The 24,670-nt window shown below is 48.8% G+C and overlaps 1 protein-coding gene across 2 annotated transcripts in view; it reads left to right on the top strand.

Annotated features, from left to right (window-relative positions):
* TTI1 (TELO2 interacting protein 1) overlaps positions 1-24,670 on the top strand; it is a 46,771-nt gene that overhangs the window by 16,041 nt on the left and 6,060 nt on the right. For both annotated transcript variants that reach the window (XM_047745333.1, XM_047745334.1), the window contains exons 2-7: positions 1,249-3,572; positions 8,751-8,948; positions 12,296-12,444; positions 15,052-15,192; positions 17,147-17,351; positions 17,643-17,730. In XM_047745333.1, coding sequence (XP_047601289.1) covers positions 1,283-3,572; positions 8,751-8,948; positions 12,296-12,444; positions 15,052-15,192; positions 17,147-17,351; positions 17,643-17,730 — 3,071 coding nt within the window. In that variant the 5' untranslated portion in view covers positions 1,249-1,282. The remainder of the gene's footprint in view (positions 1-1,248; positions 3,573-8,750; positions 8,949-12,295; positions 12,445-15,051; positions 15,193-17,146; positions 17,352-17,642; positions 17,731-24,670) is intronic.

The raw sequence follows: 24,670 nt of genomic DNA, 5'->3' as shown, positions 1-24,670 counted from the left end.
CTCAAACCCTCTGTTTACCCCGCCCTCCCCCTTCTTGTTCACTGTCAGCCTGACTTTGAATTTCTCCTCACAAAGGAAAGAGACTATCCGGTATTAAGTTGCTCAGTTCCTTTGCTCACCTATAAACCTATCTCCTTTCACTGCCTGCCTGCTGTCCATATTTCCATCCTGCTGGTTTCTGTCTTCACCCGTGATTTCTGTGATGGTGTGTGCTCCCGGTTTTCCCCTTTCTCTGGCCACTCCCTCCTGTCTTGTTCTGCTCTTGGTCTCACCCAAGCTCTGACTCTTCTCCCATATCGTTGGCTGCCAGGGGGCCTTCTCAGTGCATAAAGCTGATCCTGTAACTTCCACTTAAAACCTCTCCATGACAGGAACAGACAAAACGAACCTGTGGTCATAGAAGTCAGAGTAGAGGTTACCACTGGGCAGGGGAAATCAGAATCAACTGTAAAAGGGCTTGAGGGAGCCTTCCAGGGTGCTGGAAATATTCTCTCTTGTTTTGGGTGATGGTTGTATAGATCTCTACCTCACAAGAATCCACTGATCTGTACATTAAGACTAGTGCATTTTACTCTATGAATCTTATACCTCAACTTGAAAAAGAGAAAATTGGGATGCCTGGGTGGGTCAGTCGGTTAAAAGTCTGCCTTCGGCTCAGGTCATGATCCCAGGGTCCTTGTATAGAGTCCCACCTCGGGCTCCCTGCTCAGTGCGGAGTCTGCTTCTCCCTCTGCTGCTCCCCCCACTCTTGTGTGCACATGCACTCTCTCTGTCTCATAAATAAAATCTTTAAATTAAAAAAAAAAAAAGATAAAACTTTCAGTGGCTCTCCACTCCTACCACAGGTTAAGATCCAAACTCGTTAGCGTAGCCCACAGATTGCTATTGTTCCTCCCTCAAGTCCGGCTTAAGCATCTTCTTCCTGTGACCCCTCCCCTGGCTTTCGCAGACTTCTGACGCGTGGGTCTCCCAGGACCATCCACTCAGGACCGTGAGCACAGGCCGGTCCCAGTTCTTAGCAGCCTGTGTCGTAACCGTCAGGCTGCTTCCCTCCCTGGACTGGAGGGCCCCCCCACCCCGAGAAGAGCAGCCAGCCACCTCTCTCAGTTCCGTTGCTCCCCAGGTGCCTCGTGCGGTGTCTGGCACAGAGGCCCCCACGAAGCGTCTGTGGTTGAATGAAAGCAAGTTCGCCTTGTATTTGCTCTGAGCTTGACCTTCACTGAAAAGCCTTCTTCCTCCGGCCTGCAGGATGCTTCCACAGTGAGAAGAAGGCTGCTGCGCCATGGCCGTTTTCGACACTCCCGAGGAGGCCTTCGGGGCCTTGCGCCCCGTCTGTGTTCAGCTCACAAAGACGCAGACGGTGGAGACCGTAGAGCGCCTGCGCGCGCAACTGCAGGCGGTGAGCGACTCGGCCCTGCAGGAGCTCCAGCAGTACGTCCTCTTCCCGCTGCGGTTCGCGCTGAAGACGCCGGGCCCCAAGAGAGAGCGCTTGATCCAGAGCGTGGTGGAATGCCTCACGTTCGTCCTCTCTTCCACCTGCGTGAGGGAACGAGAGCTTCTCCAGGAGCTCTTCTCCGAGCTCTCCGCGTGCCTGTATTCGCCCGGCGCCCGGCAACCCGCAGCTGTGTCCGAGGAGCTGAAGCTGGCTGTGATCCAGGGCCTCAGCACGCTGATGCACTCGGCTTACGGGGACACCGTCCTGGCTTTTTATGAGCCCTCCATCCTGCCTCGGTTAGGATTTGCCGTATCTTTACTGTTGGACCTCGCAGAACAGGAGAAATCCAAGCAAATTAAAGTTGCTGCCTTAAAATGTCTGCAGGTTCTCCTCTTCCAGTGCGACTGTCAGGACCACCCGAGGTCCCTGGGTGAGCCTGAACAGAAACAGCTGGGGGATTTGTTTGCTTCTTTTTTACCTGGAATCTCAATGGCACTGACCCGGGTGATCACGGGAGACTTTAAGCAAGGGCACAGCATTGTCGTGTCTTCCCTAAAGATCTTTTACGAGACAGTGAGTTTCATTATGGCTGATGAACAGCTCGAAAGGACCTCCGACGCCCGACAGAAGCCTGCCTCCGTGGAGCCCAGAGTCGCAGAGCTGATGGTTCACAGGGAAGCCAAGTGGGTAAAAAACACCAGCGACAAACTGACCGTCCTTATTAAAAAGATAACTGAGTGTGTTTCCATGCACCCACACTGGAAGGTGAGGCTAGCCCTGACAGAACTCGTCGAGGCCCTTCTCTTGAAGTGCAGTCAGTCCCTGGTCGGCTCGGCCGGACCCCTTCTGAAGGCTTTGGTGGGTCTAGTAAATGATGAGAGTCCCGAGGTCCAAGCCCAGTGCAGTAAAGTTCTGAGACATTTCGCAGATCGGAAAGTAGTGGTCGGCAACAGAGCCTTTGCGGACATCTTGTCAGAAAACCTCCATTCCCTCGCCACGTCTCTGCCCCGCCTCATGAACTCCCAGGACGATCAGGGCAAATTCTCTACTCTCTCCCTGTTACTCGGTTATCTGAAACTCCTGGGCCCCGAAGTGAACTTCGTCCTCCGCTCTGCGGCCCATCTTCAGCGCCTTTCCAAAGCGCTCATCCAAGTGCTGGAATTGGACGTGGCCGACATCAAGGTCGTCGAAGAGCGGCGCCGGCCTTCTGGTGGTCTGAGCTCGTCCCCGGAGAGCGCGGCTCTGATGCAGAGGAGGTACTTCCGCTTCTTCACCGACGAGAGGCTTTTCCTGCTTTTGCAGCAGCTATGTCAGCTCCTCGGGTTTTATGGGGACCTCTGTCTGCTCGTCGATCACTTTATGGAGCTCTACCACGAGTCCGTGGTTTACCGGAAGCAAGCCGCCATGATCCTGAATGAGCTGGTTGTGGGGGCTGCTGGGCTGGAGGTGGAGAATCTTCACGAAAACCACATTAAAACAAGCCCAGAGGAGCTGAAAGAGATCGTGACCACTATACTTGAAGAATACACGAGCCAAGAAAACTGGTATTTGGTCACCTGTATCGAATCTGAGGAAGGGGGAGAGGAGCTAACAATGAAGCAGTCAGGCCTCCAGGCCATCACATCTGCTGCACAAACCTGCCAAGTCACATCTTTCCCAGCCTTCTCAAAGCCAGGTCCCACTATCTGCTCCATGAACAGCAACATCTGGCAAATATGCATCCAGTTGGAAGGGATCGGCCGCTTTGCATATGCACTAGGAAAAGACTTCTGTCTGCTCTTGATGTCAGCCCTCTATCCAGTCCTGGAGAAGGCTGGGGACCAAACCCTGCTCATCAGTCAGGCAGCTACCGGCGCCATGATGGACATTTGCCACGCCTGTGGCTACGACTCTCCACAGCACCTAATCAGTCAAAATTCGGACTATTTGGTGAATGGGATCTCTTTAAATCTGCGTCATCTGTCTCTGCACCCCCATACCCCAAAGGTCTTGGAAGTCATGCTGTGGAACTCGGATGCTAGCCTGCTTCCTTTGGTGGCAGATGTGGTTCAGGATGTCTTGGCCACTCTGGACCAGTTTTATGATAAGAGAGCTACTTCCTTTGTGGGTGTCCTTCATGCCTTGCTGGCAGCATTAGGTACAGTCAGAGCCCTTTTTAATGCTAATCTAGGGGAAGGCCTAGTATCCTTATTTGCCTGATCTTCTTTTTTGTTTGTGTGTGGTTATGCTATGGAGGACATTATTTGAATAGTTGTTGGTCCAGCCCTACAGGTTATGCCAGGGTTCTACTGCTTTTTTTTTTTTTTTTTTAATGTCTGTGTATACAAACACTTTTAATAACCTCTGCCATATATTGAACTTCTCTATGTCCGGGCCATAAACCCTGCAGATTAAATGTAAACATTCTTTTTATGTTAACCGAAAAGAAGAACTAAGGCACAGGGAGATCGACTTAGCCAGGTTCACACAGGTAATAAGGAGTAAAGTCAGGAATTGTGACAGTCTTGTTCTTTTCAGTATCCCAAACTGCTTCTGACAATACGTGGGGTTAGAAGTATCTGTACTAATGGAGAATAGGAATAACAGGAATTACTCAGTCCGCAGATGAGCTAGAGCGTTACGGCCCACTAGAACTTTCTGTGATGATGGAAATATTCTATATATGTTCTGTCCATTGCAGTAGCCACTAGGTACACGTGGCTAGTGTAGCTGAGGCACTGAATTCTTTATTTTAACTTAAATAGCCACATGTAGCTAGTGACTACCATACTAGACAGAGGTCTAGAAACTTTTTTTTTTTAAGATTTATTTATTTATTTGACAAACAGAGATTACAAGTAGGCAGAGAAGCAGGCATGGGGGCGGGGGGAGAGGGAGAAAGCAGGCTCCCTGCTGAGCAGAGAGCCCAATGTGGGGCTTGATCCCAGCACCCTGAGACTGTGACTTGAGCTGAAGGCAGAGGCTTAACCCACTGAGCCACCCAGGCACCCGTAGAAAAGTCTTTAACCTTTTAATTGTATGAGGTGATCCTGTTGGGTGTCTGTTGGAGGTGTTAAAAACCATTAAAATGGCAAAGTTTTGGACAATAAGAAAAAGAATCTCTCAATTAGATAGTCAGTCTTTGAATGAAAAAAATAATGAGCTATATACTTGAGTCCCTTTTATCCAAAGACCGTATTTCTAGTATTTATTCCAGTTCTAGGAGCCTCCATGGTAGGTGGAAATGTTACAGACCTCATTTTGTCAGCCAAGAAAGCCAAGATCATGTAAGAAAGTTTGTCACAGCAAGGACGGGCGGCTGGAACAGAGACCGTCATCTACCCTATACCTCAAACCATTTCCAGTGTTGATTCATTCATTCGTAAACACTCACATGCCATCTAAATGTTCTTTTATTCATTCCTTTGCCAAAGCGCGGCTGCCATGTGTCAGACAGTGTGCTTAGGCATCAGGATATAGCAGTGAGCAAGGCAAATACAGTCATGCAATTTTCTTGCTCCTGCAAAAGAGATGGCAAGTAAATTATTAAACAAGTTCATTTCAGAGTCTAATAAGCTCTATGAAGAAAACAGACAACCTGATGCCAGAGGAACAGGGCTAGGATACTTTCAGTCGAGTGGTCAGGGAGGGCTTCCCTGAGGAAGCAACAGTGGAGCTGAGACCTGAAGGCTGAGAAGGGTCCCTCGGTACGTGTGGAGCTGTCCTATCCTTTTTATGTTTTTTAAGAACCTTCAGGTCAAAGAAGCAGATGCAAAGATGTAGAGGAAAGAAAGGACTTCAGAGCCTGGGAGAGAGGCCACTGTGGAGAGAGTGATACAAGATAAAGCTGGCAGGGGAGGCGAGGCGAGGATAAACCCCACGTGGCCTTTTAGACCAAGAGAAGGAGTTTGGATTTTATTTTGCAATGACTTGGAAGTCTCTGGACTGGCCTAGTCGCTGAGATGTCAGCAGTGACCGAGAAGGACTGGGTACTGCCCTCGCAGCAGCACTGCTGAGACTGGCTAACAGCTTCCATGGTCTGAAGCTAGCCCAGACTTCCACCTTTAGTGCTTTGGGGAACTAGACTACGTGTCCGTTTGAGATTTTAAAACTATATTGAGAGGGGCACCTGGGTGGCTCAGTGGGTTAAAGCCTCTTCCTTTGGCTCGGATCATGATCCCAGGGTCCTGGAATTGAGCCCTACATTGGGCTCTCTGCTCAGCAGGGAGCCTGCTTCCCCTCCTCTCTCTCTGCCTGCCTCTCTGCCTCCTTGTGATCTCTGTCAAACAAATAAATAAAATCTTAAAAAAAAAACTATATTGAGAAAAGGCCTATTAAGTATATGCTCTCAGGAGATATCTCAGTTGGAGCCTTGAAAATTGAATTGTCTTGGGTTGCTGATGTCTTTGGTCACCTCGAAAGGAGAAACCCTGTGTAGCACTTTATTTTTATTATTATTTTTTAAGTGAAGCGGAAGGGGAAGGGTATCCATTGTAGAGATAAAAAGGAAGATGGTTAATATTGACTTGAGGACATCCTAGGGAAAGAAGCAAGATGGGAGATGGCTTTCCTGAAAGCGTTGAAATCACCCCCAATATACTTGCATTTGGAATGGTGAGCAGTGCTGAAGAATTGGTCAGTTCCACGTGAATCACTTTGTGTTGCCGTTTCTGTTTGTTTTCAAGTTGTCTAACTGATGGCCACTCTCTTCTTTTTTTATTTTATTTTGAGAGAGAGAGAAGAGGGGAGGGGCCAAGGGAGAGGGAGAGAGAATCTCAAGCAGGCTCCCTGCAGACGTGGGGCTCCATCTCACGACCCTGAGATCTTTTTTTTTTTTTTTTTTTTAAATATTTTATTTATTTGACAGAGAAAGAGAGAGAACACAGCAGGGGGAGTAGCAGGCAGAGAAGAGGGAAAAGCAGACTCTCCACCGAGCAGGGAGCCCAATACAGGGCTTGATCCCAGGGCCCTGGGATCATGACCTGAGCCACCCAGGTGCCCCCAACCCTGAGATCTTGACCTAACTGATGGCCACTCTTTTAGAATGGGAATGGAAGTGTGGTCTCAGAGACCGTCTAGAAAGTCTTCAGAGGACCCAGCACATGTTTCAGGAAATGGAGTCACCATAATTAGCAGTGTTCACTGGCTAGAAAACATTAAGTGCCGCAGTGAGGGCAGGAATGATCAGCGTGGTTACCGCTGAGCACCTCCTGCCAGTTGCTGAGGACCCACAGCAACGAGAACAGGGTAGCTTTGAAAGCAAGGAAGAGTCTGTGCCACGCCCCTTGGCACTGAGAGCCTGTGCCACAGCCATATGTGGACGGCTGCCACCTGGTTTTCGTGGCTGCCTAGGATACTGTTGTGCAGCTGTGCACAGTTTGCTTAAATGGTCCTTTCCAGCTGGAGATTTTGGTTGTTTCCATTCTTTTGCCACAACAACAACAACAACAAAATGCTGCAGTGAATATCTTTAGACGTCATTTTGAACATGTCAGAGTATATCAATAGAGTAACTTCCTAGGAAGGAGTACTGCTGCTTACAGGACAGTACATTTAATGTTTTATTTTTTTGGGTTTTTTTTTTTTTTGGTTTTGTTGTTTTGTTTTGTTTTTATAATCTCTGTACCCAGTGTGGGGCTCAAACTCACAACCCTGAGATCAAGAGTCATGTGCTCCAGACTGAGCCAGCCGGGCACCCCACATTTCAGTTTTGGATGGAGAGTTTCAGGCTGCTCTCCAAAGAATTGCACACATTTAAATTCCTGTCAGCAGTGGAGCAGAGAGCTGATTTTTCCATACCCTCCTCTCAACTATATTCCTGAGTCTTTTGCTAATCCTTGCTTATCCAATAGGAGAAAAATAGCACCTTATTATAGTTTAATTTGCGCTAAGAGTGAGGCTGAACTGCTTTTCATATGTTTAAAAGCCATTCGTAAGCAAAGACTTCAGTGTCTGGTACTAGCCTCAATGTAGAAATCTTTGCAGCATATCTACGTTGATCATTGTAAATGCTAAATCCTGATTTTAACATGTCAGGAATGCAATCCCTTGGAGTCTGCTAGGGCCTGATTTACGTGCGGGGGTGGGACATTGAGGAAATGGCCTAAGTGGTCCCCTCCATGTAGAACCTCTAGGCTCTGGGGTACAGACTCTCACCCAGCGTTTGTTCTCTGTGGTTCCCATTTGCCTGGTCCTGGCATCGCCTGTCTGCTGTTGCTCTGTGCATGCGCTCCTTGACAGAAATGAGATTAGCAGGGGCTAAAGGTTATCGGAGGCATTTTTCCTGCTGTCTGTAAAAGGGTGAAAATTCACGCTGGGGTTTTCTGGGGTTTTGTTGTTGTTTCTTTTAAGTGTTTAGAGCCTTTTTTTGAAATGAAGCCCTAGGGGAAACCCAGTACGTAAAAAGAGTTGAAATCAGAGCTGCTGGGTTAGAGGGGAGTCAGACACCCTGGACCCACCCCCTTTAGCATGCTGTCTCTCGGGGCCCTCCCTGTTGTGGCCCCGAGACTTTCCTGCAGAACCCTTAGGGCTCCTCAAGGCACAGTTTGAAAACCACTGACTGGTTCAGTGATGTTTAAGCCTTATTCTGTGGTGACACATCAGAAGTATTGGAGCAGCCTGAAGAAGGAAAAGCTTTGGAGAGAACATGCCAGCCTTTTTTTTATCAGAAATACAGATGAGAGGCTGTGTCCATTCCAAGACTATAGAGCCGGTCTTCTGCTAATGAGGAGTGTACCCTGTACTCAGAATTCTGTTGCTTGTATGTATTCTCTTGCATATTTTCTCATTCAGCATATATATATTTGGGCACACCCACTCCACGCTGGGCATGTTGGATTCCAGTGGCAATCAGTGGAGTGTAGAGTCCAGTGGGAGATGCAGACACTAAACAGTATACTCAAGATAAAGGTAATTACACATCATGATGAGTTGATATGAAAGGAGAGAAGATAGTACTCTATAAGAGAGCCTTTAGGGACCTATATTGGATTGGGAAGCCAAGGGATGGCTTTCCTAGGCAAGTTCTATGTATATTGAGACATGAAAGGTGAATTGGAATTAGCCAGATGTGACGTCGTAGGGAAAGTAGTCCAGACGGCAAGAAGAGTGTATGCAAAACATTCTGGGGTCGGAAAACACCTGCCCCATTGGAGGAATGGGAAGATGCTCGGTTCATGGGCAACTGGGAGGAGCTGGAAGATGAGGTTGGAGAGATGGACGGAGGGACTGGATCGTGTGGGGCCACGCAGGCTGTGGCAAAGAGCTTATTCTGCTGCTAGAGTGCTAATGCCTATTGTCAATGACCATGGTGATCATTATAACACTTTATTTTCAGCCCAGTGGTTCCCAGACACAGGTGATCTCGGGCAACCCCAAGAGCAGAGTGCAGGGGAGGAGGGAAGTCATTTGAGCCAAAGACCAGTAGCTCCTGAGAATACCACCACAGCAGAAGACATTGAACAATTTTTGCTGAACTACCTCAAAGAAAAGGATGTGGCAGATGGAAATGTCTCAGATTTTGATAATGAAGAAGGTAACTGTATATTTTGGCTTAGCCAGTTTTTTCTTTTTGAAGCAGATTATTATAAGAATGAGATCGCATTACAAAACATTTGGAGATCAGAAAAGTCGCTCCTAACCCCACCATGCTCAGCGGAAGCACCCTCATTTTTTGTGCCATCTTATCCCATTCTTTTTTGTTGCAGACCTATTGCTGTATGGTTCCAGCTAGAGTTTAAATGCATTATGCCCTTTTTGCACTTAGTTATACAATCAGCAACTCTCCCACGTTGCTATAGAATTTTCATAATTAATGTTTTAATAGCTGCTACTAAGTACCCATTCCCCTGTGGGAAGTTTGAGTTGCTTCTAGCTTTTCACTCTAATAAACAGTGCGGCAGTGGATGATTCTGTGCACGTGAACATTTTCCCCCTTTTTTTTCTTTTTTTTGCATGTTTCTTTATAAATCCCAGAAGTGGGATTTCTGGGTCAAGGATATGAACATTATTTTATGCTTGCCAAATTGCCTTCCAGAAAGGTTGTGTCAATTTATACCTTCCCTCAGCAGCGCGAGATTAACACTGGTGGTACCACAGCCTTGCCAACGTTGGCCATTATGACTTTCACTTCTTGCTGCATTAATAGATGAAAAATGGTTCTCGCTATTTGACTTTGCATTTCTTTCTATTACAGGCAAGGTCAAACGTTTTCCTGTATGTTCCTTTCCCGACGATTTTTTTTCTCGTGCTCATCGTCTGTTCATATGTTTTGTCCGTTTATTTATTGTTGGGAGGAGATTTCAATGTTTTTCTTCCCTATTTATATGATAAAGAAGAAGGGAATTCAGGCTCGTCTAAGCTCCGGCCTGTTGTTTTATTCACAAACTCAATCTGGAGCTTCAGGTCACGGAAGGATTAATAAATTGTTAGAATCTCCTCTGCAAATATAAAATTCCAAGTCATAATGAGCTTGGTGGTCTCAGAACTATCCTAAATCGAACTGAGTCCCAAATTAGTTTGTTAGGTTGGAATTGAGCAGGATTCTTTCTCTTTTTTGGTGGTCTCCACTCCGAGACTGGTGAACTGAAACCAGTACTTCCAGGATAATAGGAAATAGTCTGTTCGATGCATCTAACTACTGCCAGTTCCTTTAGTGTGTCAGGGAATTATCACAGGGCCCGGGGAATGATTTATGCGGAACGGAGAGTTGTTGCCCTCCCCGAGGACAGTTTTCTGATCAGAAGTCTATTACGAGGCCTTTTCTTCTCAGTTTTATTTCTCAAGCCAACCCAATCTTTCTTTTCCTGACCTGCACCCCACACCCAAACCCAGAAACTCAGAGGGAGGGGAGGCATCATGATCCCTCGTAATCCGGATTTGCCATTCTTGTTTGAAATTCTAGTATTGTCTGTGAATCCATTCTTTCACGATTAGGATCTTCTGGTTCTAGTTGATGTTGGCTAGGAGCAGACTGAATGAATCAACCTTTCTCCCAGTAACGGAAAAATCCACATCCCTCAAATAACATTGTGCAATAGGTGAATTTCAAACAACAAATCCTCCTCTGGGAAGAAAAGCACAGCCTTATCATTCTTATAATTATCATTCATCAAGTTCACACCACAGACTTGGCATTTTAAAGAATGTTTGGCTTCATGTTGGTTTGACATGTGTTTTTTGTTTTAGCCACAATGAAAGCACTTCGTGTATCTGAGGTCCCTTTCTCCAAGAAATCCAAGCATTCTACAAATGCATTTTCATTTATCTTTTCAGCATCTGGTAGAGACAGGTGTGGCCTCTGCTATAAGATTCGGTTTTTTTCCAGCAGAGGAAACAGAAATGGAAAAAAGTGAAGGACACAATGTTCAGCTCAGTGGAAATGAGCACAGCTAGTAATGGGGGCTTGGTGGAGGGGCTGCAGAGCTGGGGGCTGTATGTACATAGAGGAAAATTTTCTGGGCTAGGGATTTTGGCCTGGGTTTCATGCAATTCTCAGGTCTTTTCATTGTTGTTTTAATTTACAAACTTAGGCCTATCGTGTGCAACATAGCATTCTAGGCAGTGAAAGAATGCTGATAGCTGGTGGCATTCATCTTACTTAACTCTCAAGCAATGAGGTGTGCGTGCTTTATACCTTTTTTCCAGATGAAGTAATGTAGGATGAGAAGGTTGCTAATAGGTGTGCAGTCAGGACTTGAACTGACCTCCTTTGACCAAACCCCCTCCCTGGGTATTGTACCAGGCTGCCGCACTGGGATCTCTCATGCAGACATCAGTAAGGCCTGAACTTGGCCATCGAAAGATCCTGCAAGCTGGTGGAGGAGACAAACGAGCCTCTTAGTCAAAGAATGAACCAAGAAGAAAGAAAGGGTAAAGGTCAGAGCAAAGATGCTGCCAGTCTCAGGGATCCAAATTAAAATATTGCCCTCTTACATTTTTATTTGAAATATTTATTAATGGAAATTTAGAAAAGACCAGAAGGTATAGGAAGAAAATCAAAATCCTATATGATCTCATGACCCCATCTCTGTTGGTATTTCATGGTACTTCTTGCTATGCAAGAAATTTACATAATAATGCTCCACCTGTGTATGCAATTGTATATACTGCTTTTCTCTTTTCAACATAATAATCTTTCATAAACATTTTCCCTTGTTGTTAAAGCCCTCAATAAACACAAATTTGGGGGCCCCCATGATAACATCCTTGTATGGACATAGCATGGCTTATGTAATTATTCCCCCTTAGGTGGCAATGGAGGGGTTCTCCCCACCGCCCACCCCTAGTTTAGCTGTTATATAGTTAATGCTCTGGTGAATATCCTTTTCTTTTTTTTTTTAAGATTTTATTTATTTATTTGACAGAGAGAGATCACAAGTAGGCAGAGAGGCAGGCAGAGAGAGAGGAGGAAGCAGGCTCCCCACTGAGCAGAGAGCCCGATGTGGGGCTTGATCCCAGGACCCTGGGACCATGACCTGAGCCAAAGGCAGAGGCTTTAACCCACTGAGCCACCCAGGCGCCACTCTGGTGAATATCTTGACTGATAGCTTAACCCCAATTTTTTTTTAAAGATTTTATTTATTTATTTGATAGAGATCACAAGTAGACAGAGAGGCAGGCAGAGAGAGAGGGAAAAGCAGACTCCCTGCTGAGCAGAGAGCCCAATGTGGGGCTCCATCCCAGAACCCTGGGATCATGACCTGAGCCGAAGGCAGAGGCTTTAACCCACTGAGCCACCCAGGCGCTCTTACCCAAATTTTATATGGTTTCCTTAGGATCAGTTCCTTGTAAACGCCATTCCTGCGTCTTGAGGTTGAGAGAGCACATCGAAGTGGGGCATCTCTCATAAAACACTGTCCCCAGTTAAGCTTTTTTTTCCAGAGGAGCAGTCAGAGCCTCCAAAGGTAGACGAGAGTGACATTGGTCCCAATGTGGAGCCCCCGCTGCCAGTGCAGATCCAGATAGCCAAAGATGTGATGGAGCGCTGCATCCACCTGCTGTCCGATAAGAACCTGACGATCCGCTTGAAGGTCAGTGTGTAGCCCTCTCCCTGCGTTTGCACAGCAGCGGGACCCCGGGTCACTCTGGCTGCCAGGGACGGCACAGATGAGCAAGAGGCCGCCCTTATCTCCTGGTCCATGTGTGGTGGCCAAGGAAAGGCATCAGGAAGAATTTATCTGTGGGATGACAGCCTTACGGCCTTCTGTATCAGCTCAGATGCCAAAAGGGAGCCAAGTCCCCTTTGTGGAATTAAAAAAACACAAAGTTTTGGACATCCGTTGACTCTCCAAGGGAAAGAAGGCCCTATGCTTTGGAAAGGATATCATTTTCTAAAGTGACTTCATGTGGGAGGCAGGTTTTAATCCTTGGGAGCAGTCATTCTTCCACGCCTGACTCTGGCCCCTATCTCTGTGTCTGTTTCCTTGTTCATCCCCAGAAAAACACCCACATTTCTTAATTGTACTTCCTTGTTTGCCGGCAGTTTCCCAAGTAGCATCCCCATCAGCAAGGACTTAAACGATGCAATCGTGAAACTGGACAGTGGGGCGACTGGGCGTGGGGACGGGGCTTTCAGAATCACCTGGGAGAAGCTCTCACAGGGAGGGGCCTCTTCCTTCCCACCCCCGAGCAGATGTGAGAAACACAGCTACCTCTGTGAGTTACTGTTAGCGATGAGAGCACGCTGCCCTGCTGGAGGTGGTGGGCTAAGAAACCCCCCTCCAGGATCATGTCAGATCCCAGGTTCTGTGCTTTGTGGAACTCACTTCATTTCCCCAGAGGAGCTTCTTAGCATTCATCTCTTGTTCCATGCAGCAAGTACTATTTGAGTGCCGGCTGTATGCAAGCCTTGATGGTAGGTGTCTGGGCAATACATTAGCCCGAGTGTCTTCCCTTTCACGGAGGCTCTGTAGCAGCCATGTCCACACCGTGTTATTGAGATCACCGGCGTTGGAGTCAGACCTGCATATCTGAGTTCACATCCTGGCTCTGCCTCTGTGACCTTGAGCAAGTACTTCACCTGTTTAAGCCTCTGCTTCTGTAAAATGGGTGTGATGGGACCTGCCTCACTGGGTTGTTGATTATAAATATGAAGCACTGAGTCTCGGCTACGGCCGAGTGTGTGTTACGCACGGCTGCAGGTCAGGCAGAGGCTGTACAGACTAAAGTGAAGCAAGCGTCCCTGTCCTCATGGAACTTCCTGTCTCTCGTGGGGAAATACACAAATACACACCTAGAAGGCGAAGAAATCTCTGCAGAGAATAAGCAGGTTCTGTGATAGAAAATAGTAAGTCCCCATCCGTGAACATGCATTAGGAGCCTACTCTGTGCCAAACCCTGTTGCAGAAGACAGAGCTTCTGCCCCAGCTTCCGCCAGGTCATCGGGGAAGGCCTCTCCCGAGGTGGTGATATTTGAGCCAAGACTTAAAGGCTCAAGAGAAGGAGCCAGCCATGAGAAGGGGCAAAGGCAAGGAGATGAGCGTTTTAGGCAGAAGGAGGAAATGTCTGTCTTGGAATCAGGAGTGTCTGACGTAACTTGCCCAGTTAGTGACAGAACTCACTCGAAGCCCACGGTAGCAGCACCCTTTCCGCTGGGCTGCCTTGCTGTGCGGTACACGCCCAGGCTTCTCTTCCTGCCCTGCCGGCCTCTTTCCCCCTCACGTGCGGGCCCTCTTTTGTTCTTTGTTGCTGTTCCGGCCTCCGTGTGACCAGCACGTAGCTGACATCCAGCGGGGTTTACTGCTCTGTTAGCAGACCTCAGTCTCCCGGACTCAGCCATGCACCCTCCCCTGCTCTGTGAAGGCCAGCCCATCTCTGGGAGGAAAGGCCACACTGCTCATCGTCGTGACCCCTGCTGGGGATACTGAGGCAGGCCAGTAGTCTCTCTCTGAACTGCAGATTAGGACACATATTCTCGGGGAGGGTAAATAATCCAGTTTATGTCTAGGCCACCCAAACCTTTCTTCTGAGGTGGACCTATACCTCGGCTGCCTATTTGGCTTCTCCACGTAGAAGAAAGGGAACATGACCTCACCCAGCCTCTCAGCATCCTCCCCTCCCTGCTCCTGTCTCAGCCAGCGGTGCCTGCATCCGTTCAGTCGCTAAGCCTGACTCCAGGCAGTCCCTGTCAACACCTCTCTTTATTGCCCTGATGTCGGGGGCCGTCAGCATCTACAACAGCTCGTATACACGTTCAGTATACACACACCTCCAGGACAGACCTCAGACCCCTTCATGCTGCCACCACCCCGTGGCCGTGGCCACATTCCTTTCCTCTCCTTCTGGCATGTGCCTGCTTCCTGCGCATCTCTCTCCTGCCCTGGGCCCCTCCCCCGCTCAGCAGCCAGAATGACCTTTTTCAAACGTGAATTGTATCATGGCCCTTTGCTGCTTAACCCATTCTGATGGCTCCCCACTGCACTTAGTACGAACTAAAAAATTCTAATGTGACACCTTCACGGTTGGGCCCCTCTTACTCCTCCCGTGTCACACTGCCCACGGCCCTGCCTTAGTGCCGTGAGCCCTGCTCTGGGTCTTCCTTGCTGCCATCTCCACCTCTAGAAACTTCCAGGAACGCTCTTCCACGCTTCCCATGACGAACTCCCGCCCTGCTGAAATCACATCGTCTCTTCTTTCAGGTCTTGGATGTGCTGGATTTGTGTGTGGTTGTGCTTCAGTCCCACAAGAACCAGCTCCTTCCCTTGGCTCACCGGGCCTGGCCCTCGCTCGTGCGCCGACTCACCAGTGACGACCCCCTGGTGGTGCTCAGGGCCTTCAAGGTACCGTGCTGCTGTCCCACCGCGGTCAGCCGGGCGGGTGGGGGCCGCCGGTACAGAGCGCGGCCGCGGCTTTGGGGATCGCCGCTCATTTTAGCTGGTCCTCGAAGAAAGCAGAGCAAAATCAGAAAGGCACAAAGAAGAAAGTAAAAGTCAGTCCCCTCTTGAGTTAGGAGCAGAAGGAACTAGCAGATGAAAAGGACTGCCAGTATTTACCGAGCCCCGTGAGTGCCTTGGCACTGCCTCCCACGCGAACGCATCTCCTCACAACAGCTTTCCAAGGTAGCTTTTGCTCTCCTCCTTTTTGACAGAGGAGGAAATAAGCTCAGAGAAGTTCAGGGATTTTCTCAGCATCACACAGCGGGTAAGTGATAGAACCCAGATCTGTGTTGTGCCCAGGTTCTTTGCACTGCACAGGAGTCAAGATGAAGGGGCCTGGGTTCTAGCAGTGAGCTTCCTCTGCCCATCCGGGTGACTCTGGGCAAAAGCCACGCCCACCCACTTTCAAGTTGGCCTTAGGAGCCTGTGTTCCACCTTCCTCATAGTATTGTTGTCAAGGCTACAATGGGACTGTTTGGTGAAATGCTTTGAAAAGTTAAAAGCCATATATATATGTGTGTGTGTCAGGTTTCATTCTCCCAGACTTAGTTTGGCTTATATCAGCACATGTATTTTGGCTTATTTATTTATATTCTTCCTTATTCTGAAAAGCACTTAAGGCAACCTACAGAGATATATTTCCCAGGGCAAGCTAACATAAATTAGGAGTAGGCGAGCAAGATGAAGCGAAGCAAAAAGATGTGTAGGGACATAAAATGAAACCAGGAATGAAACCAGTACACTTGGCAAAAGTATCTTGGTTTTCTGTAAGATTCTTCAGCATATACTGGACCAAAGTAGGAGCTTATGTTTAAAACATATAAAATTGTTAATATTTTTTTCTAAAGCAAAATATACAAAACCATGCACATACACACACATGCACACACACAGGGGAAGAGGGAGACTTAGGAAGAAGGAGGGGGTCTTGCCAAATCTTATTCAGATATGCTGTCTTCCTTCATGGAAATTAATAGGTGATCTGAAATGACAGCAGGCGTAGGAAAAGGGAGAAATAGAAACATGTTTGCACTGTAACTGAGGCCGCTTTTCTACCCTCAGACCCGCTGGTGACATCCGAGGCCTGGAGGGCCTTGTGCAGGCCAGCTGAGGGCCCTGTGGAAAGGACCTTATTCTCTGCAAAGTCGGCAAACACTCTCTGTGCTGGTTATGCCTTGCTTACCAATTTTTAAAGAAATTCCTATTATCCTGTATATTCAGCCTTGTGCAACGGGGCAAAACATTTCAATATGTTCTGCTAGAGAAAGTTTAAAACAAGACGTGTAAAGAAACTGCCCGTGGTGGAAGATGGGACGAGGGTGACATACATGGGAGATGGTGCGGTGGGACAGGCAGGGCTCTGCTGGGGCCCTGACCGCCGGGCCCGTGCCTGGACCCAGTCGAGGGACCACGGCCAGCTACTTGCCCCCCAGGGCCTCTGCGCAGCAGCCGCTGGGCCTCACGGTGTTTGTTCAGCTAGCTGGAGTTCAAAGCACAAGCCTTCTCTCGAGGGATGTTAGGAAGAGTCAAGAGATGATCTATGTGAACTGCTTTAAGCTCTTTTTTTTTTTTAAACCAAAAAAGGGAGGAAAATCAAGGTATTAATCATATTATTCATCCAACCCTAGATTCCTTTGAATTATTCCCCGTGTAATCTGTATTTATGGATAGAAGCAGCCATGCCTTGGGAGCAGAGACCTCCGAATTCATAACTGTCAGAATCACAAACCATGGGCAAGGAATTAACAGCAGTAATTCTATTTTTTTTTCCCCCAAGAAGAAATTGAATTACCACACATTCCTTAGCTCTGTGCTGCCTGGCAATGTGCAGTCACCAGAGCCGGGGCTGTTTCTACAGGTCTTGCGTACCCTGGGAGGCAAGTGTGGCGACTTTCTGAGGAGCCGATTCTGCAAAGACATCCTGCCCCAGCTGGCCGGCTCCTTAGTCACCCAGGCTCCCGTCAGCGCCCGGGCCGGACCGGTGTACATGCACACGCTGGCTTTCAAGCTACAGCTGGCCGTTCTGCAGGGCCTGGGCCCCCTCTGCGAAAGACTGGACCTCGGTAGGTACCGGCCACCCTCCCCTGGGGACACGCAGCCTGCGTGCGATCTGGCCAGCCCCGTGGTACCCGGCACCCAGTCGTGCTCCCTCCTCTCCCTTCGTGGGTACCTCCTTCAGTTTTACTTCGCCCTCGTTTCCCCACCTATCTTGATGTGCATTTCTGACTCACGGGATGGAGTCAAGAGCCCGGGGCCTCTCACCTCGCTGTTCCAGGTCCAGCAGACAGCAATCGTTCTGCTTGTCCCAGATGAAGTCTGAGCCCCGATGCTTGTTCTGTTTCTCCCCTCCGCAGGTGAGGGTGACCTGAATAAAGTGGCTGATGCCTGCTTGATTTACCTCAGCGTCAAACAGCCCGTGAAATTACAAGAGGCTGCCAGGAGGTACGTCTGCTTGATCACCCACATCTCTTTACGTTTGCTCTAAATTATTGATGATTTGCTAATGGCGAGCAGAGTCGAGGCATCTCCGCTCTCTTCTCTCCTCACTCTTCTTGCCGGGTTAAGATGGTTTCTTTAACTGGGCCAACTCTAGAGGTGGTATTTTTACTAGATGCATTTCTCTTTGCAAGTAACCTTTCCCTCTGCTGCAGTGTCAGCAGTAATTCCAAAGAGGCAAAAAGCAGAAAGATGGTGTGCAAACAGGACAAAGCAGTTCTCCTGGGAGGAGAGAGATCTGGTTCTAGGCCCTATTCTAGTGACTGAGTGACCCTGGCACCTGTCTGGACCGCGGCTCCTTCTTCTGCAAAGCATAAGCATTGGGTTACTGATCGGGCACACCTTGACTTCCCAGAGCATCTGAGTGGACGTCAGGTGTTCTGAACCCTCGCACATTGTACATAAAATGGGGCGTGTACAAGCAAACCCTTAAACATTCCTTTCTCTGGATCGAGTCCATGGCATTCATCTGATGATAGTAGGCATCTGTGAACTGAGGGACATAAAGAATCGCTAGACTTATGGTCTAAAGGGCCTTTTCCAACTCTGAAATGAGGTGGTTGTGATTTCCAAGAGTTTTACTTATTCTCAAGTAGCTGTGCCACCACTAATGGGAGAAGCTATGTCTGGTTCCTTGAGCCCCAAAGGATTTTTCTCAAAAGCTAAAATTCTGAGTACAGCAGCATTCCCCAGACTTGAGACCAAAAATGCACTGTGGCCCCCTTGCTCCAGCTGGATGGAGAGCTGGGGCGGGGGGCCAGAGTGGGCCTGCCATCCCCTAGTGTCTGCTACTGGAACAGAAGTTAGCTTCCCTGGCCTGGCCCTGTGTACTCCCCTGGATGCTGTAGCTCCCGTGTCCCAGGGCAAATCAACAATCCCTCCCACCTCTCAGGCTTCTAGAAATTAGTCCCCGATCTTCCGTGGTGGGGCAGGAGTCCTCCCATTCCCTGAAGGCCTGCAAGGCCGCTCAGACTGTGAAATGAGGAAGCTGCTTGCTCCCTTATAAACCTTGCACTCTCTGGGAGTGATGGAAATATCCTTTTGGATTGATTTATTGTCCTCTGCAATTTTTTGCTCTTGATTTCCCCAGTTCCCCTTTTTCTTTCTGTCACTTTCCCGTCACTTCCCCTAGGCCCAGAATCAGTCATGGTTTCTTGAGCACAGGGGCGCATCCCAACCAGCTTCTTACCCTCAGACATTCTTGTTCCTTCAAGAACCAACTTAGGGTGAAAATAGCCCTCCCCCTCCGGGTGGTGTTCCTGAAGCTGCTCTCACACTGATTTCAGGTACAACTCAAGAAGGTAATGCATTCGTCTTGAAGTAAATTCTCTGTGTGCCTGTTAACAACCAAGAGTCCCAGATATGTGACTTTTCCATTCTCTGTCCCATTCTACTTTTCCTCTACCCACCCCAGACCCGTCCTTCCAGTTCAGACCCATCAAACAAGCTAATATTCACATTCATTATCTTTTCATTTCTAATTTTCTTTTGTGCCGCTAAAAGCAATTAAACCTGGAATTGGACCTTGCTGAGTCTTGAGTTGGTATTCAGGGTGCCTCTGGAGGAGGGAAATGCAGCCAGACCACTTGACTGCTGCGCGTTTGTTTGCTCTAGCGCATTCCATTCGGGGTTGAGTCAGATGACCTCCCTCTTGCCAGGCTGGGAGGGGAGGAAGTGCAGGGTTGATTGGTTCACAAACACATCATCTGCAAACTTATTTTGAAGCCAAGGGAAAAAAACCAGCCTTGTCCTTGATCAGGAGCTGATTTGGCATCTTGATTCAGAAATTAATAAGCTCCGTAAATAGGAGAAGAATCCTGAGACAATGGGAAACCTCTTTGTGAGCCTCGTTATTGAAGGAAGGGAGGGCGGGGGAGGGGGGTTTGGTACTGAAACACTGCGTGCCTGGTCCCCTGGCTCAGGGAGCGCTCACACCCCACATCCATTCCAGAAGGGACGCCTGTCTACCTGACTTACAGACTCTCTCTTCAGACTATCCGCATCTCCTCGCCGGCCCCCTCCCCCGACTCCTGCCCCTGTGTATCCCCCACGCAGCAGGTACTGACACCCGCCACACACTCATGGGAAAAGGGAAGGCTGTTGTGTTTGTTGCCAGGGCCCAAGAGGGAGCCCTGTGGCTTAGTGTTCAGCCTCCGGCCTCGGCTAAGTATTCAAAAGAACCAGTGAGAGCCAGAGCTGTCCACAGATGCCCCGGCTTCCTTGGAGCTAGTGAGTTGCCAATGCCTAGGGGATGTCTTCTCCGTGTGACAGGGATGGCCAGGGAGGGCCAGTGGCTGCTCTGAAAGGAGATGGGGGAGCAGCCGTGTGAGGGGCGGACGAAGTTTCCTTCCATCGTACCCTTCTAGGTTCTTTGGCAGACGGATTAACGGGAGGAAAACACATTTTTTACTTCATACCTGAGGGCACTTTATAAAAACATGAGACCCAAAGTCAAGTGGGGCAGTTGAGACTTTTTTGCCACCTGAGCTGAGGAATGGCCTAGGGGCCTGGGGGTTCAAGAGGGTGATTCACAGGACCTAAGAAGAGCAGGTGTTTGGTGATTAGAGGCTGGCCCGGCCATCCACATAGGTTAATCAGATGAAAAGTTATCTCTGGTAATAGCTCTCTTTCTGGGCGAGGCCCTCTATTCAGATTCTTCCAGGCAGTTAAAGGAGAAGTAAGAGTTTTTCTGGAATCTGCTGGGTCTTGATTGCCTCCAGCTCAGTCCACACGCCAAAGTGGCACTTTTGGGGGCAGCCTACTCTGCTCCCCTTCACGTGTCTGTGGGTCTGGCGAGTGGGGGCTGGAGCCTCCGAGGGTCAGCCTCCCTGGCTAGGGCACAGAGACACTCAGCAGCTCCGTGAAAGTTCCTCTTTGTGTGCATTACCGCTGGCTTTTTCCTCCCTCCTGTTTGCTTCTTCTGGCTCCAAAGAATGACCAAGCCTGTGTTTGCTTTTTTAATTTGTCATATTAAATAGAGCCTTTGTGGCAGGCTTTTACATCCAGGCTGTAAACTCTAGAAATGGAAATTGATCAGGGGGTGGTTGATATAACCAAGGCTGTAAATGCTAAGAACAGAAATGCCATTCCAGTTTAATGCTTTTATCTAGCGAATGTGCCTTGTAAGGAGGGGCATAAATCTTGCAACTTGGGGGAGGGGTGGGCGGGGGTAAGGGTAGGGTAGGACCTCGCCGTATGTTACCACTAGGTGTCACTGTTAACTGGCTATGCAAGAAAAATACCAGCTCCCCCAAAGTCCATCTAGTTAAATAACTTCAATGGATAACAAACGAGAAAATCCAATTTGGCATGTGGGAGGAGGGGTCAGCATACCACATGCTGTAAACCAGGCTGGGTCCCTGAGGGTAAGCATTAGCTTACAAAGAACAGGTCAGTCATGCCCCCACCTCAACCATGGCAGAGGCCCACTCAACTGATTGAAATTCCCCAGTAGCCCTGGACGCCTCCGAGATCTCTCCCAGCATGCATTGGGCCTCCACACTTCTGTGCCTTTCTGACCATGGAGCTCTTCCTTCTCACACATGAAAGGAATCTGAGATGAGAGCACATACCCCAAATTTCTGTGTTTTTCCTTAAAGCCAGTCAATGCTGTCAGCTTGATTCAACTCAACTCCGTTGAAACCACACTCCTTGGGCCTATCTCTAAGCGGCGTCCGAGGCTCCCTGTCTTTCACAGGGAGGTCTTAAATCATCCAATAAGCCTTCCATCCTGGGGCTAAAGGGAACAGACGAGGTAATACCTGATTTGAAAAGATGATGTCCATGCTCCACGGGTCTCACGATGGAAGAACAAGGCTTTCAGGCCCCTTGGTCTCCACCCCCAGGCCTGCCACCACCTGCCAACCCCAGGACCCAGGCGGGGATGCAGGGTACCAGCAGGTAGTGACTGGCCGGTGCCCCTTTGGGTTGTGCGGCTGCTGGCTGCTGCAGTCCGAGGCATGGTGGTGGCCAGGGGGCTCCGTCCCAGCTTCTGCTGCCTACCCGTTGTACACGAGGACAGAGGGGACCAGCCGTGGAGGTGGACAGACCTAGGTTCTGACCTTACTGGCCCTGGGACTTTGAGCAAATGACTTCATTTCCTTATGTCTCGTTTCCTTGCTCTGTAAACTAAGGGTGGTGGGAATGAATTGCATTTCTCTGTGAGGGAGGCCAGTCTGCAGGTCCATTCATTCTCCTGGTCAGCCGAGGAGCTGCGGCCTGCCAGGCACCGTTGTAGGCACTGAAATGAGAGGAGAGCAAGAGAGAGGAAGCGTCTGCCCTTACCCGGGCTTGCACTCTGGAGGTGTATTTGCATGTGTATGCACACCCCAGTGAGGGATATATATATATATATATATATAATCGTAGCAAATAGGAGATACAGCGTGTACACATCCTCTGAACATCTGGGCACTTGGGCGTGGTGTGTCCTACTGTAAGTCTGCCTCATCTTCACCGAACTCAGAAGAGAGTTTTTCACCGCGGAATGATCTTTTCATGTTAATTGTGCCACCTCCCCCTACCACCCTCTGCGTGAGAAGTCAGGCCCAGGTTTCAAGGTTCACTTACTGGCTGACTGCCCCACTTTCTTTCTAGCAGTAGGATCCCAGTCCATCAAAGAACCAGCCGGTGCCTTCAAACCCTGGACGAACGCGCACTGGCACGGGCTCGTTCATTTCATCCCTGTCAGAGCCCGGCTCCTCTCTTTACCCACACGTGGGCCTATTATATTTGAACAGATCAGGAGCCACAGAGGTGATCCGTTAGTTCAGCTGAGCTTGAAATTAGTAGCTCATCCCCTCAAATGTTGTGGGCAGTTTGTTTGAGCTTGGGCTGCAAGGCTGTTTCCCCCTCAGATCACACCCAGCATGGAAATGAAGGCGCTCTTAATATGTTCCCTTTTGACATTTGATTAATAGTTGACAAATCCAGACCCAAGTAGTTAGCTTTCCTATTATCCATCTTTTGACAGGCATTGCTGCTTTTCTTTTCCAGTCTCATTGTTCTAAAAATACACTCAGATCTGAAGCTGTTCACCGTGCATATACCGGCATGATTTCCTGGTGTCAAAGATAAGAGACATCTGCCATGCAGATTATAAACAAAGTGGGTTGCTGGGTTTCAGATCTGAAGGCAGGGACCTCTGTGCTACTTAAGCCAAATGCTCCCTGTCCTTCCCCTGCTTCCTTGGAGCTGTCTTGTGATTGATAATCTGCCGGGGTCTAGCATTTTACCACCCAGTGGAAAGGCAGGTGTGGGGCATGCCTGCGTGTCTGCACAGCACACTGGGTTGGGAAGCAGGATGCACTTGATGTTCTAGGAGGCAGGACCACCTGCACAAAGTGGATTTCACATGTCAAAAGCTTTGGCAGACCACAGGGTACCTGTTTCATCACTTTGCAGGGTCCATGGTCTGTCCTGAGCACCTAAGAGGCCGCCGTCAATGTCATGGCCTCAGTACCAAGAAAGGCAGCCAGGAAAATGGCCTTGATTATCTTATTATATGTGTGTTTATTCACAAGATTTTTTTTTTTTTAATTAAGAAGCCAAGTACTGTGTTGAGAGTTGAAAGATTGCAAAGATGACAACCAAGTTAGGGTGGGCCTCACGTTGCTGCTCGGTGGCGGCATCACCCTGGGCCAACCATCTTACTTCTCTTAAGTCTTCACTCCCTCATCTGCAAGACTAGAGGGAGCGCATCCGTTATTTTCCACCTAATCAAATTATTGCCAGGATTCGGTAAACTCATGCTTATTATTCTTCAGCACAGAATGTCAGCACAGAGGAAAAAGGAAGTAGTTTTTGTTAGCATTGTTATCGTCCTCCTGGTTCCAAAAAAAGACCCAGGTCATCTTATCAGTTAAGCGTATGCAACAACAACGACAAAAATAACAAGAGCGGGAAAAAAACAAGGTGAAGGCAGGGTAGAGGTTACGCTATAAAGTGCGCACGGAGAGCTCCGTGCCCTTGCTGGAGATGGGCCTTCAGTGCGGCCCTCGTCTTCCTCACAGGCAGAGTGTCTAGTGCACACCTTCCCGGCATCCCCAAAATAAGAAAAGAGAGCTTCGCAGAAAGAGGCACAGCTTTTCTTGGTTCTGAACCCTAAGAAAATTTCTTCAGGGGTCATCTTAGAACACGGGGGACTGTTGTGACCAATGTCTCTAACGTCCTTGCAGTGAATGCACAAGTGCACTTCCTCGAGCGGCCGCTTCCCCGCATCCATCAGCAGAGGCTGCTGGCTTAGTGCCAAAGCGTGGGTTCCAGGAAAACAGACTGGGGGGAGGGGGACCAAATAGGTAGGTTGCTACAAAGATGTCTTTATCTTCAAGGGTATGCACCTTTGGGGCGAGAGGGTGGATGTGGAGCAGGAATCACGGCATGGGGCCTGGGCCAGCCCCCACCCTCCCAACCCCAGTGCTCTGGCACAGGGCTGCTTTGAAATCTGCACCTAGCAGCGTCCTGGCCAGGAGTGGGGACGTTGGGGGTGGATCTAGGCCTGCGGGGGGCCTAGAGGCAGGAGAGGCAGCCAGATGGAAGGGGCTGCTTTTAAATCCTGCCCCAGTGGGATTTAAACCCTTCTAGGTTCTGGCTTATTTTTGAATTGTCTGTGACAGATTGGTCCTCTCAGTGCCATATCTTTTTAAATATGCACAAAGCAATGGAGTCATTCCGCTGCATTTATGATACTTTGTCTTGCGGTACTTTGGGGGTGCGATTAGCAGCGTAAGCTGCTACTGGTGTTTATGGTTTTAAATTCTGTCCCCGTTGCATTTAAATATTTTTATTATCGGTCTCTGTGTGAGTATGTAAGGTGGAGCCAGATGGATAGATGGATGGTTTTGAACAGGTAAATATAGTTAAGTCTAACGAGTACATATATCCGCAG

Source organism: Lutra lutra, chromosome 9, assembly GCF_902655055.1.
Source record: "Lutra lutra chromosome 9, mLutLut1.2, whole genome shotgun sequence".
NCBI classification, from domain to species: domain Eukaryota; kingdom Metazoa; phylum Chordata; class Mammalia; order Carnivora; family Mustelidae; genus Lutra; species Lutra lutra.
This window is presented reverse-complemented; position numbering and strand designations above follow the sequence as displayed.